Genomic DNA, 14,848 nt, shown 5'->3' with positions numbered 1-14,848 from the left:
ATAGACCTTTTTTCCCTTGCAGCTGGCTGCTGCATGGGGGAAAGGTCTATTAAGATTTATTTTCTTTGGCATTGAATAGTAGTACAGGTGTTGCCAAATGCCAATGATAGATATTGGGTCCATTCCATTCTAGGTCAAACAGAGTCAGGGTGCTGCTATAATGTGCATGTTGCTTCTCTGGAAACGAAAGGCCCACTGGAAATTAATCTAGTCTCAGCTATTAGCTTATATCAAATTATGTAGGCCTAATTTACTTACTTTTGAAACTGATGTCTTACAGGGTAATCTTTGATTTTATTTCCTATTTATCAGAGGACACAGAAATAAGCCTACGTTTTAATGACCTTTGGCAGCAGCTCTTTGGCAGTGATCCCAAGAATCCTTGACCGGTGGGCTGACAGCTGCCCTTTTTAGAGATTATTGTGTATCAACTCAAAAGCTGGCTCCAGACCAGACCGACTTTGGGCCGACTTGGCGTCGGGAACTTTGGGAAGCGTCGTATATAGTCGTCCAGTCGGTTAGGGGTCCGTCGGGTGGTCCGTCGGGACCTTTTCGGAAGAGAGAAGTCAAAAGATGATGTTTGGATTGGAATGGCAGGGGTTTGTATTGAGAATGGAATGGATAACTGTGAGCTCCCTAGGGTAGGGCTTGATACATATTTTAAATGTTTTGTAAGAAAACATTTAATCAAGGTTCCCTGACGCATAATCAATACTGATTAATAAGTTGAAGGTAATCGGTTTTGATGTGTGCATCCGTGAACTGGATGAAATCCTATTTGGAGGGGAGAGAACAGGAGGTGGATGTGAACGGAATGCTGTCCTCCCCCCTTCCCCCCTCCCAGTGAGCTGTGGCGTTCCTCAAGGAAGCATACTAGGGCCTCCTAATTTATGTTAACAACATATGTTAATCAGCATGCTGCAATTTGTTCTTGTTCGCGGATGACTCGGCACTCCTGGTCTCGTTCAAGGACAAATTGCAGGTTGAAAAAGCCCTTAGCTCTGAGCTCGGTAAAATCTGCACCTGGCTCGCTGATAACAAACTATCATTACACCTGGGCAAAACTGAATCCATTCTTTTTGGGTCCAAAATAAACCTCTGCGAGGCTGACGGCTTCACAGTAAAAGTGGGTGACAATGTTATCACAAGGAAAGAAGAAATTAACTACCCGGGTTGTATTTTAGAGAACAATCTTTCCAGTGAAAAAATGGCAAAAAAAAGTAATCAAGAATCAAAGCTTTGTGGCCGGGATCTCCTCATTGATGCACTGAGGACACTAGCTGGAGCCCTCATCCAATGTCATTTTGACTATGCATGCACATCATGGTACTCTAGCACCTCAAAGGCATTAAAAGCTAAACTTCAGACATCGCAAAACAAACAGATCAGGTTACTACTAAACCTCACAACTAGGACTCACCCCCTCGATCATTATGCAATGGGTGGCTCAGGGTAGAGGACAGAGTACAGCAACTTGCAATGGGCCTGGTCTTCAAGATACTCAAGGGATCAGTGCCCATGTACCTGTCAAACTACTTCAATAACGTGAGAGAGACACACAGGCACGACACCAGAGGAAGCTCCACTGATCTCATTCGGGGGGAGTCGGGAGGCTGAACTTATATACACTTCTCAGACACCCAGCTATGACTAGGCTCGATAGGTTTGTCACCTCGACTTGAAGATCGTCCCACTCTTTTGCAACGGAGACGGGTTTGCCCAACATAGGCTGTCTTGAAGTAGCTTATCTAGTGTCGGGGGACTGAACTTAAGTTCCAGACATGATTAGAAAAGGCAGGTCCAAAAATGGTAACCTCCGCTCAGCTTCCCCTATTTTCAACTACAAGCAACGCACAACAGGGGTCAATTAAGACCTATCTATCCTTGTTCTTCATGACGGGTGTGGGACGGGTCGAGGGCGATAATGTGGGTTGGTAGAAGGCCTTGTTGTGTTATCAGCAACCCAGATTCGGCACAAACATCAATGGGGTTAAATTCGTTCTACGGTTTTGCCTCCATAAAAAAGCAAGTCTTTTGCACACCTACATAGACGACAGGTGTAGGAGAAGAGGGCCCCAATGTACTGAAAGAAAAAACTCCTGCACACTCTGTCTTCAAATGCAAGAAAAATATTTAATGGGAATACAACAACGTTTCGGTCTGTTAGACCTCCATCAGGTTATTTTAAGGCAGTGGTGTGACCTGCAGAAACTTTTCGGAGCCAAGCGTAACCCTCTACTAACCATTTCATCCAAAACGAGCAAGCGTATCTCCACGACCACGCGCATGTCGTGCAGGGAATGATTATCGTATCCCTCAGAAAAAACTTAGAACACACCACTGTTTTAAGGATAACCTGTCATGTTAAGCCACCAAAATGTGGAATGCCCCTCCAACAGCCAACAAAAGGTATGTGACTCCTAATTCCCCTCCTTCAAAACCGCCATAAAAGAGCACCGGTTGCAATTTGCAACTGGTCAGACAAGTTTTCTAAGCTTGACACCAGGAATGACCCCCCCCCCACCCCCACCCACGGCCAACAAAAAGTGTGTGACTCTTTACCCTCCTTCAAAACCGCCATAAAAGAGCACCAGTTGTAATTAGCTAAACTTGACACCAGAGATGACCTCCCCCCCATGTTTTCTGTACATATACTTTTATTGCACCTAGTGTTGATGATTTCTTGTATGTTATTGTTTGTCTTTAAATGTTTTGATGAATTGAATACATAGGACCAAAATGGAAACAATCAGGGCTTTTTGTGTTATCCTTTTAACATCATTGTGTAATTGTACCACTGTACTTTTTGCAAACTGTTAATAAAGTATTCAATCAATCAATCAATAATCTGAGTACGTAATCCCCATTAATTGACATGCAGTCAGTTACTACCCAACAGTGTTTTCTGTTTAGACAGATGTATGCACTTTGTAAATCGCTCTGGCTAAGAATGGCTATAGAGCTGGATTTTGTGACAGAACACCTTTAAAAATAACTATCTATATTACTGCAACAAAAAAAATGTGTGTGGTATAATTGCATTTGATAGAACTGTGTGTGACTGTGTGTAAGAAAGAAATGCATAGGCCTGTGTCTATGTGTAATCCTTTGGCCACACCCTTCAATGTTACATTTCAAGGACATTTACGTCATTAAAAAGTGAAAAAGAACATTTTATCAGGAGACAGCCTGATATTGTAAATTATTTACAACATAATTTGTCAGGTCAGTTATTAGCCCTATTGCTGGCGGGCAGGTTGCCTGTCACCTAATGTAGACTGGCTTACACCCTGGGCAAAGTAAAACTAGTGGTTCGTTCTACTGCTATGCCACCAGAATGTGGAATGCCCTACCAACAGTCATGAAAAAGTGTGACTCCTTACCCTCCTTCAAAACCGCTCTAAAAGAGCACCTACAGGTGGCTGCAATTTGTAACTGGCCCCTGTAAAAAGTAAAAAAGTCTAAGCTTATCACCGCAAATGACCCCCAACTGTTTACTGTACATATCTTTATTTTTTATTACTACTCGTATGATGTTTTTACATATTACTGTATATTATTGTTTGTCTTTAAATGTCTCGATGAATTGAATACACAGGACCTTGATCATAACACCAGAGGCAGCTCCACAAATCATGTTCAACCCAGATTTGGCTCAACTAAGGGAATGAACTCGTTCTCATGCTATTCATCAAAAATGTGGAATGCCCTACCAAAAGGAGTAAAGGAGTGTAAAACCCTACTCACTTTCAAAACTGCCCTAAAGATACACCTTCAGGAGGCTGCAATTCGAAAATGCCCCCTGTCTAAGTCTTAACCTACCCCCCTACCCCCCCCCCCCCTCTTTCAGCTTCTTCTTTTGTATATTTTTTTGTTCTCTCTTCATACCAGTAACCTGAAAGCTGATTGTATGACATGCTGTATAGTAGTGTGTATATCTGTCTGTCTCTTATATGTCATCATGATTTGTGTGCATGGGGTTCTCATCTTAAACAACCTGCGTGCTTAACTGAGTCTTCCAGTTTAGTAGACCTTGTATTGTGAATTTGTACTTCCACGTACTGTGATTCTCATGTCTTACTAAATAAAAGTACATCAATCAATCAAACCTTAATGGAAACAAGCCCTGGGCTTATTTGGGTTATCCTTTTAGCATTATTTTGCATAAATCTGTGCCACCGTGCCTTTTTTTGCAAACTGTTAATAAAGTATTCAATCAATCAAAAAGGTTTACACCCTGGGAAAAAGTGTGTGTACATATTTTTTGTTTTGATTGTATTTCTGTATTGTTGTATTGCTTTCTGCTTTGGCAATGTAAACGTATGTTTTCTCATGCCAATAAAGCCCTTTGAATTGAATTGAATTGAATTGAATTGTGTGTGTGTGTGTGTGTGTGTGTGTGTGTGTGTGTGTGTGTGTGTGTGTGTGTGTGTGTGTGTGTGTGTGTGTGTGTGTGTGTGTGTGTGTGTGTGTGTGTGTGTGTGTGTGTGTGCGTGCGTGCGTGCGTGCGTGCGTGCGCGCGCGTGTGCGTGTGCGTGTGCGTGTGCGTGTGCGTGTGTGTGTGTGTGTGTGCGCGTGAATACCTCTCTAGGCTATGTGGTGTGTAGACTGTAGTCTGCCACAAGGGTCCGGGTAGCCCCCAGAAACGCCGTAGAACAGTGAAGCTGCCGTCGCCTGGTGGTCAAATCTGAGATTGCAATACTTCCACATTTCAAACGCTACCGCGCATGCGTATATCGTCTGAATCGCTAGTGCGCCTGCTCTATTGGTTCTATTGGCTCCAGGGGAACTTCTGGGTCCTTCATGCGCTTGTGAGCAACTTTCATTGAAATTAATAGCTGGGGGCGGGGCTATCCACCCTCTGTTGCTTCGCAACCGGTATGTGGGAGGAGCCAGTCGAGGGGGGTTGGGCCAGTCTCCACACACAAAAGGTTAGAAGAGGATGTACGTAGAGAGCCGGGCTGGAACCTTAAACGCCGGTAGTCTATGAAACGAGGTGGAATCGTTTGCTGCTTATTGTTGTAATAATAATTATAACAATACCTTCGTCTGTTCACCTGAAAATAATCTCACTAACAGCATAAGGAGGAGGCGAGAGAAAATGTCGAACGCCAACTGGAAACCGTTTGTCTTCGGCGGACTGGCCTCCGTTACTGCCGAGTGTGGTGAGTGTCTATGCATGGTTGCCATGTCCGCTTGTTATAAGTGTCTTTGTGCTCGTTTTTCTGTGAAATCGCTTGTAAATATTCGTTAGTTTGCGGGTTGCGTTTATTTTGGGCTTGTTTTTAAACTAGTGTAGTTGCGTATTTGGGCTTGTTTAAACCAGTGGTTCTTAAACATCTTCATGTCAAGGAAACGACAAGGACAACCAATGAATTGATATTTATCCACAGACACCTCCCCCATCTGAAAATATTTTGTGCCATTGACCCCCTTACAAGATTTGCCCCCCTTTTCCCCCCAAGATTTTATTTAAAAATAGCAGATCTACAAGCTCACAACGTTATTTTCAAATAGCCGATGCATATAAGTTTAAAGTGCTCATGTGGCCTATATAGTTGCTTCTTTTGGGCTTATTTTCCTAGATCTGGTTGCTTATTTCTCTCACAGAATATGGCAACACTGGTCTGTATGTGTGAATGAAGGTGGTGTATTGACTGTGGTACAGTGTTAGTGGGGGGTCGTGTCCGCCGGCCGGTAGGCCGCCGCCTATGATCAGTTAATCCACTTAGATTTAGCTTCGGTCTGAATCTAAATCGTTTAGATGGCTACTAATGGTTGGATATACCTTTCTTCTGTTTTACAGGAACGTTCCCAATCGATTTGACCAAGACGCGGCTCCAGGTTCAAGGCCAAGTGGGCGACAGTAAATACAGAGAGATCCGCTACAGGGGCATGATCCATGCAATGAGCAGGATCTGCAGCGAGGAGGGGCTCCGAGCCCTGTACTCTGGGTGAGGGTCTGTTGGTTCAGCAATGTGGGGTTGAGGGGATCTGTCTGTCTTCCTCTCTGTCTGTTGCCTCCCCCCACCCCCCTCTGTCTGTCTGTACCCCCCTTTGTCTTTCTGTCTGTCGCCCCCCCCCCCCCCCCCCCACTCTGTCTGTCTGGCTGTACCCCCCTCTGTCTGTCTGTACCCCCTCTGTCTTCCTCTCTGTCTGTACACCACCCTGTCTGTACAGCCCCTCTGCCTTCCTGTCTGTCTGTCTGTACCCCCCTCTGTCTTCCTCTCTGTCTGCCCCCCCCCAGTCTGTCTGTGTATCTTATAAAACAGGCCTACAAACGTTTTTATTTAGGAATGCCTTTTCTTGTTAACTTGTCGTGTAACCACTGTCTGCAATATCCTTTTCTGCTTGACATTTTTAAACCCTGCTTTTAACCTACCATGATTGATTATGTTTTAACTATGTACCACTCTGAGACTCCCTGTGAATGAAAAGTGCAATACAAATAAAATGTATTGTTATTATCTACCTATCTATCTATAATGTTTTTTTTTTGTTTTTTTTAACAGTATTGCTCCTGCCATGTTGCGGCAGGCATCATATGGGACCATAAAAATCGGCACATACCAGAGCTTCAAGCGACTATTAGTTGACAGGCCCGAAGGTGCGACACACACACCCACACACATTTGTGCTTGCTACACAATGCATACATTAACATTAACAGGTTCTATCAGTAGTAACTGATTAGTGAGTACTCAGCTGTCCTAACTTAAGCATAAAGTAAGGTACTCTGCTAAATGTAGCCTCACACATTCTTAGCCTAAGTCAACTTAAAGGTCATAAAAGGACGCAAACATAATGTGTGACCTATTTAGGAATCTTTCACTGTCAGTCAGTCGCCATTTTAATAATACGGTACATGTCTGTGCCTGCCTACCTGTCTGTCTTGTTTTCAACTTCAGTTTATTGTCACATCACAAGTTTACACCATGTAGGCTGTAAAAGAGTATGAAATTATTTTCTTTTGTGTATATAAAAAACAAAACAAAACTATCTAGATAATAAAGGTCAGTATATTTGTCTGTAAAGGTAAAATATTCACATTGTGCCCTCTCCTACACCTCTCTTCTTTCAGACGAGACAATGGCGACTAATGTGGTATGCGGTGTTCTGTCCGGTGTCATCTCCTCCACCATAGCCAATCCCACAGATGTGCTGAAGGTAGCTAACACACACCCACAGACAACAAGAGACTATACCATATCCCCATTGTTGTTGTTGCCGTGTCTGAAATTGCGCAAGACCTCAAGCATGCTACGGAGTATTGACTCGAGCATAGTGTAATTTCCTGGATCTGTAGCTGGAATGTTGTAGTCGCCCGCAAAAGCACAACAGAACACAAGTCTTCTTCAGACAGAGTGCAATCTGAAGCACCCATTCAGCAGCGATCCGCCAAATGTCCTGGGACACAACACCAAATCACTATGTGACAATACAATTCTCTGGAACGGCATTAAGCATTGGTAGGTGGGGGGTGAATCCTTGCTGCCTTCCAGGTGAATCTCTAGCCGCTTTTATACAGAGATCCTACAATAGAGGTGTAAAGAAGAGCCGTCATATATACCGGCCGCGGCTTGCCGCGGGTTCCGGAATCAGAGGCTTGACGTGACACAAGCATCACATTTGGCCTACGTATTTATTCAATAAAATACTGGTTCAAAGGAATTATGTAGTGTTATTAATTTAGGGTAGCTTAATTTATTTAAAACTGTTGCTGCCACTATAAGGTCAGGACTGGCCCATTTTCTCACTAAGTAAGAAAGCAGGAAGCGGTTCACGGTAGAAAGATGCTCTGACCTTAGGGGTCACCGTCACACCCCTGTCCCACCTGGCTGGCTGTCCCTTATACACACAGATGTTGATTTGGCTCTGTGACTTGACTACCAGCGCTGCCAGCTTGAAGGTGGCACAACAAAGACTCCCTGTTCCGTGTCCGTACTTATTTTTTTAATTACACAGAACAGCAAGGCGGAACGTTGGGACAACAATGCCGTGTAAAAGGGCTTCTGACTGCTGACATTACAAGCTACTGTATATGAGTGTTGGTAGGGCTGTCACTATTACAACATTTAAGTTGACGATTAATTGTCACACAAATAAATCCATATTAACTATTTAATTGTGTTCTTGGCATTGAACATTGGAACATGTGAGAAAAAAATTTAATACAAAATTGCACAGGGCAGATAGACAATTACTGTGCATGTAGATCTGCTATTTCTGCTGTTTTTGGAAAATGTACGAACATTGTACAACATGGAAACGATTATGACGATTCTGCAAAATAGTTGCGATTTATCTAAAATAATGATTTAATAATTTTGACAGGCCTAAGTGTTGGTGCTATCTGCTTGCCACTTGTGGACTATTTCTAGACTAGTCCCTCTAGATTTCAACACAGTGTTCTTGAAATGATATGGCTGTAGTAGAATATGATCCTGCGTTGAGGGTTAACAGACGCAACTGCAAGTTTGGAACATTGTGTTTTGGCCACTGTGTGAGTTCCTGCCAAGCGGTCATGCGCTCGCCTCTGACTTACGGAGCCAAGGATTCTCCTCAGGCTGGGTTGCACTGACATGGCATCCACTACCAAGTTAAAGTACAAGTCTAGCATGTGGTGTAGAATTCCCAGAACGTCCGTGTGTGTGTGTGTGGCATTCTACTCAATTGAAAATCCACAGGACTAGGCCTGTCACAATTATTACATAATCGCCTAATCGCAATTATTTGAGATAATCGTTTCATGTTGAAAAATGTTAATACATTTTCATCATTTTCCAAAAATAGATCTACAAGCTTTCAACACATATTTTTGTTAAGTATGAAATGATTACGTTTCTTTGCATATTTAAGTTATTTGTCATATCCGCCCTGTGCAATTTGTGCTTACGAAGCCTAAAAACCAAGCAGAATTTTTAATTGTATTCATATGTTCTAATGCCAAAAACACAATTAAATTATTAATCGCAATTATTTGTTATATAGTTCTGAAGGGAAAGTAATACAAAGTTAACCTTTGACATTTTGCCTTTGGCCACCACTAAGCATTCCTCTCAAACTGTATGTGTTCTCCTGTTGTCTTGTTGAATAACTGACCATCAAACCGGTTTATCCTGTCGTTGAGTTCACATGCAAATAATCTCCATCTGTCTCTCCCAGATCCGCATGCAGGCACAGGGTAGTGTGATTCAGGGGAGCATGATGGGCAACTTCATGAACATCTACCAGCAGGAGGGAACCAGGGGACTATGGAAGGTATGTGTCCATACCCTATGTGTCCCATGGATTAAAGTTGTCTGTCCCCACGACTGATTTCAGTCATTTGGATTCCATACAAGCCAACATGTCTTCTTTGAAAGCATGTCACTCACCGAAAATAGCCGATCTATAAGCTCACAACACGTCGCAGTGCAACGTGCTGTGAACTTGTAGATCGGCTATTTTCGGCTATTCGTTATTTTAAGATGGAGTATTTGAAATGGTCAAATTAGCAATCGAATACATGTTTAGAAGCATCTTCCATAAACATGAATGGTCTCAGAAATGTCATAAAAGTAAAGATCAAAGCCTCAATCTGTGATTTCTTCAACTGGTTGGCTGTATGTAGTAGAACAGCAGCCACATAGGTTTACTTTAGAGTGATAATACTAATATCTTTTTCAGTCATGAGATTCTATTTTGCTTTATTCCATGTGTACCGTATACACACAATATTACAGCTGTGCTCCGATTGGTCACAAATACTGCTCTATTTGTGCTCAAAATGTCACCTTGTTGCCTCTGTCTCTCTCCGTCTGTCTGCCAGGGTGTCTCTCTGACGGCTCAGCGGGCGGCCATCGTGGTCGGGGTGGAGCTACCGGTCTATGACATGACCAAGAAGCACCTGATCATGTCCGGTCACATGGGTGACACCGTCTACACACACTTCGTGTGAGTGACGTCATTAAGTTAATTAAGATAAGATTGATCCCTGTGGGGAAATATTAATGTGTCTTAGCAAGAGCGGCAGTAAGCGTTAAACAAAGATTAGGTACAGATAAGATTAGAGAGATAAGGATAAAATAAGTAGACTTAAAGTCAGACCCTAGATATCTGCACTTGGTCTGACTGAGTTAACATAATGCATATTCTATATATAAGTGTATAATGTACAGTCTATCACCAGTGACTATATGCAGGAATATACGACTATCCCCTATGAATGGATATACATATATGTACAGTGCCAGTTGGCCTTCATCTGGAAAATATATATTTACTGTCAACAGTGAATTTAAAATGTGCCAGAGTCAAGCAGGAGTCAGTAATCCAGTAGCGGAACAGAACATATGGGGGTCACAGGCTAGGTTGTGAAGCCTGATGGCCTTTGTGGTCTACTGGGGGACATTGAGTCTGTGGTCTGAATGGGCTCTTCAACCCCACTAGCACAACATAGAGGGGATGAGAGGGTTCATCAGGATTGCGTCCAACTTTCTCCTCAAACTCTCCTCCACAACCACCTCCAGACTGTCCAGTCCAATTTAACTCCAACTATATCGCTAGCCTGTGGCATCCCCAAGTACAAAGCTCACTCTTTCTTGTGTCACTGGTTGTGAATTCCCTGTGAGGGCAGTGCATGATTAGACACGGCAAGGCAGGGTGAAGGGGTATGACTTTGGAGGACACTTTAGATACGTGGTACTTACTATAAATGTCAGACTAGGTAGGTTTGCACTAGGGGGGGGTTTGCACTAAGCTGGGTGTTAATTTTGTGTAGGTGACTTATACACTGACAATACTGGAGCCTAGCCTAGTCATTTCAGAGAACTAATTTCAGGAGATGGCAGCGCTGCCAAGCACTAGCTTCCGTTATGAGTAATTCTGTTTGTGAATTTCTAAAGATAACACTGTAATTACTTGGCATCTTAATAGAATACAATAACAATACACACTTTGACTTCAGTAATTCACCCACCAAATCCTCACTGCTATAGAAGAAAATCTTTGGTATTTGGACATTTCAGTTGTATTTAGTTAGGACTTTAAGAGGCACAGTACTAAATTAAACATGCATATAATGGAGAATGCTATCAAAAGTGAAGAGGTTAATACTGCTCCAGGCTAATTTGGGTCTGCAAAATTAGTTATTTTGACACATTAATTGGATATGATTTGATAGCTCGGTAGCTGTTATTTTTCTTGACTAATTGAAATATTGTGTCGATAAAACCAGGGAAGAGCATGTGTTGATGCGGAATTATTTGCTATTCAGCCTCGTCTCCTCTTTCTTTGAGAATATTCCAACTCTCCACCATGATTCCTTCTACCATTCCGTATCAAGTTGTTTTGTTTAAGGCCTGGAAGCACAGCATGATCTGCAACAGGATTTTAGAGTTTGCTCAATTCTTTATTTCTAACCCATTATTAAATAACCCTTTAATCCAATTTGAGTTATTGTCGCTCGTTTGCAGGCACAGTAACAGTTACATAACCGTGATATTCAAGACAGTAAGTTAGGTTAACTTTCCATTTGAGCTCAGTTTTTGTCTTGTGGTCTCTACCCTCCAGGTCCAGTTTTACGTGCGGTCTGGCAGGAGCCCTGGCTTCCAACCCAGTAGATGTGGTACGGACCCGCATGATGAACCAGAGGGGAGCAGCTCTGTATCAGGGAACACTGGACTGTCTACTACAGGTGGAACAAACACACACGCGCATTGATTCAAACCCTGGTCTCTTGAATATCAAACTCTACCGCCCCTCCCCACCCTGCAGCCTTCTGGGCTGCAAGCAGGGTTACTCTTGCACACACACACACACACACACACAGAGACAGAGAACCCGATAACTAGCAGTAGAGTGTTGGGTTGGGCTTAAGAGGGTCTTAAAAACATCTCGGCACAAAAGAAAAATAATCAAGTTTATAAAGTGACAGTCATCAGGTAACGGATATGAAATTAAATAACTTAAAGCATATGAGAGGGCTGATCAACATTATTACATTTCGTATTTCCATCGATTCCAGCCCCATCTGAGTAACTTCTTGACAAGAATATCAGTGCAAAAGTGATATTCTTGTCAGTTTTGCACTGACAAGATTATCAGTTTTGCACACAAAAAAAGTCTTGTTTGACTAGTTCCAGGCGGTTTGGACATTTGTTGATCCTGTTGTATATCAACCACGACGAACTAACGTATTTTAGCATATACTGTAACTGCTGCTCCATGAAGCTTGTGTACTGTAGCTGAAGCTTACAAGCTACACAAACTTTCCAGCCACAGCTTAAACATGGCATCATTTGTGTGATGTGGTCCTCCTGGTTTTAACATGCATTTGATTTTTACCATCTAGACGTGGCGGTCGGAGGGGTTCATGGCCCTCTACAAGGGATTCCTCCCCAACTGGCTCCGCCTGGGACCATGGAACATCATTGTATCCTTTCCAGCTGTTCCAAAATGTTTGTTTATGTGCCGTCCTCGATCAGTTAATTGTCATTGTTTGGTAATAGCTGTAAGAGCTTTGCGCATTCCAAGCCATGCTTGAATTGAGAACGGTTAACACAGGCTAATTCTGTTATACAACCGGGTCATACACTCAAAGCCTGCTGGCCCGGTAGCTTACAGTGAGACAAGTAGGCCCTGGATAGCGGAGGGAGAGAGTGACAGCAAAGTAGCCTAAGCACACCTATCGAGAGTTATGGTAAGTGTGAATGAAGGCTGTTTTAGAAAGGCAGAGGTCCTTTTTTCAGATTGTTGGTGAAGGGCATAGAGAAGGAGGAGAAGGGCAGGGGGGTCTATAAGTCCTCAGAATCCCTCTTGACTGACGTAATAAGATTACTGAGTTGTTGGATTAGAGTAGAGTAGTGTGAGGTTGGGTAACAGGATGCGAGAAAAAAAAACACCTACAGTAGCTCTCTGAAGTGGAAGTGCAGAAATGGGAGGTGAAATGTATCTCGTTGGTTGATGGGAAATCCCCACTGCACACGGGTTTCTTTCTTTTCTTGGCTGGTTTCTTTTTGGTTGTGTCTTCCTTCACCCTGCCTACCTCCAGTTCTTCCTCACCTACGAACAGCTGAAGAAGATCGACGTTTGATAGGTGGGACGAGACAGCGGAGAGGAAAAGAAGAGACTGGGAGATGTGCCCCTCGCAGAAGGGCAGGAAAAAGACCAAATAAGGAATGGCCAGGTGACGGAAGCACTGGATTTGTGGGAGGGGGTCTGTGCGCCGGATAGACCCACATATGGGAGCGGGTTGCGTTTATCAACCAATATCCCATATTTCTCATGTAGCATAAGGCAAGTGTGTGCGTCCTTTCAACACACACTTGCTTCCAAGTTTCAGGCCCAACCAAACATTATTTTGAAGTCTTTGATTAATATTTATTTTGTTTAATAAACTACAACTGCCCCCCAAGCTCCTGATTGATTGGCTGGTAAACGGGAGAGACATAGGTGAACAACACACAGCAGTGCAATTGATTTGATCAACCTGCTAATTGATCAACCTGCTAATGCTCTTCAACACACTCGGCGCATGGGTTGTTAAGAAAGCTGCATAGGGACAGTTACTGTTCTGCCGCTGTTGAGTGCCTTTGCAATATGGCCGGTCTGTATGCCCATGGTGCAAAAACTAAGTCTGTTTTTTTTTGTATTGTGCAGCTCAGCTGACAATCGCCTGTGATCACGTTCACTTTCTTTAAAAGTCAAAACGCTTGAGTGCGTGCATGTACACATTTTGGGTTACAAATCCCTGAAATGCTTTTCTACAGCATATTCCAAAATGAGTGTAAGTTGAACATATTCGCTATCCGTCAGCAACCTCAGCAAAGTGTTCACCTTGAATCAGGGAATATACTGTATACGGTGCACTCTAATCACAGTTATGCAAGCATAAAGAGAAGCTGTCCGGTCCTGACTCCAGACTAGGACGGATAGGCTTACGAACCCCTTGCCTTCTTGAGATTCATGGGTCCCCCGTGCCACAGTGTGCAAGTACAGCAAGTGCAGGGACTAAAATTAACCTTGATGATCTCACCAGGCACCACCGGGGCTCCTCTTTCATATCAGAGAGCCCACTATAACTATTAATAAATGCGTAACAGACACACCCACACAAATTGCGTAACAATTTAATGCTTGGTCCAGACACTTCCCAGCTAGCGATACGTATGTGGAGTTCTTTTACTGATGGAGCAGTAGCTACCTCTAGGGTTGATAATAAGTGGGATAATAAAAAGAGGCCTTTTCAGCACACTTGAGCCCTGTGTTTTATACCTTTTATTGGTTGAAGGTACCAGGAGCTTTATAGTTGCACCGGATCGGCTGTTCACTTCAAGTGTGTGCGGGTTTATATACTGTATATATGTATACGTGTATCTGGGTTTCACTCAGTTTGCTTTCTGTACATTATTTATGCACGAGCTGTTACACATGTAGGGTGTTTAGTTTTTCTCCACAGTAAAGGAACGGACATATTTCTGTTGTTTATAGTATGTGAACAGCTATCGGTGCCCAAGTCTGTACGACACTGATGTTGTCATACTCTGTGTGCTGATGTAAACGCTGCTTTAACCGTGTAGCTTTTTTTTAATAGCTGAATAAAACAATCTGCTAAATTCTTACTTTGGTTGTCTTTAGTCTTTTCTTGCCGGGTCGAATCCTCCACAGCCGACAATTCCATGTTACTCCATAGCGTGGCACTGTGTAGCCATTATCAGGCACAAGTGCTCAACCCAGTTGAAATCAATTGCTTGTTTATTTATCTCCATGTCTGTCTCCTTTCACCCACCCTGCCCCCACCCGATCCTCCTCCAGGACTACACAATCTAGCACAGCCTTGTTTTCGGAGGGGGCCTCGCTCTCTTTT

The 14,848-nt window shown here is 43.1% G+C and overlaps 1 protein-coding gene across 1 annotated transcript; it reads left to right on the top strand.

The window, feature by feature from the left end:
• Positions 1-4,931: 4,931 nt before the first annotated feature.
• LOC308093950 (kidney mitochondrial carrier protein 1) lies at positions 4,932-14,603 on the top strand. The gene is made up of 9 exons (XM_080440364.1): positions 4,932-5,165; positions 5,807-5,954; positions 6,513-6,607; positions 7,082-7,167; positions 9,166-9,261; positions 9,812-9,936; positions 11,554-11,677; positions 12,335-12,415; positions 13,034-14,603. The coding sequence occupies exons 1-9, from the start codon at positions 5,102-5,104 to the stop codon at positions 13,073-13,075; spliced, it is 861 nt and encodes a 286-aa protein (XP_080296490.1). The 5' UTR covers positions 4,932-5,101; the 3' UTR covers positions 13,076-14,603.
• The last annotated feature ends 245 nt before the right edge of the window (positions 14,604-14,848 follow it).

Source organism: Gymnoscopelus braueri (assembly GCF_963280865.1).
Source record: "Gymnoscopelus braueri genome assembly, chromosome: 10".
NCBI lineage: Eukaryota > Metazoa > Chordata > Actinopteri > Myctophiformes > Myctophidae > Gymnoscopelus > Gymnoscopelus braueri.
Note: the sequence above shows the minus strand (reverse complement) of the source record. Positions and strands in the feature narration are given on the sequence as shown.

What these genes read in the sequence shown, in the direction of transcription:
- LOC308093950 (XM_080440364.1), top strand. Translation starts at nt 5,102, where the DNA reads ATGTCGAACGCCAACTGGAAACCGTTTGTCTTCGGCGGACTGGCCTCC. An exon ending in GAACCAGGGGACTATGGAAG is followed by an intron (nt 9,262 to 9,811) that starts GTATGTGTCCAT and finishes TCTGTCTGCCAG; the next exon opens with GGTGTCTCTCTGACGGCTCA. An exon ending in CACTGGACTGTCTACTACAG is followed by an intron (nt 11,678 to 12,334) that starts GTGGAACAAACA and finishes TTTACCATCTAG; the next exon opens with ACGTGGCGGTCGGAGGGGTT.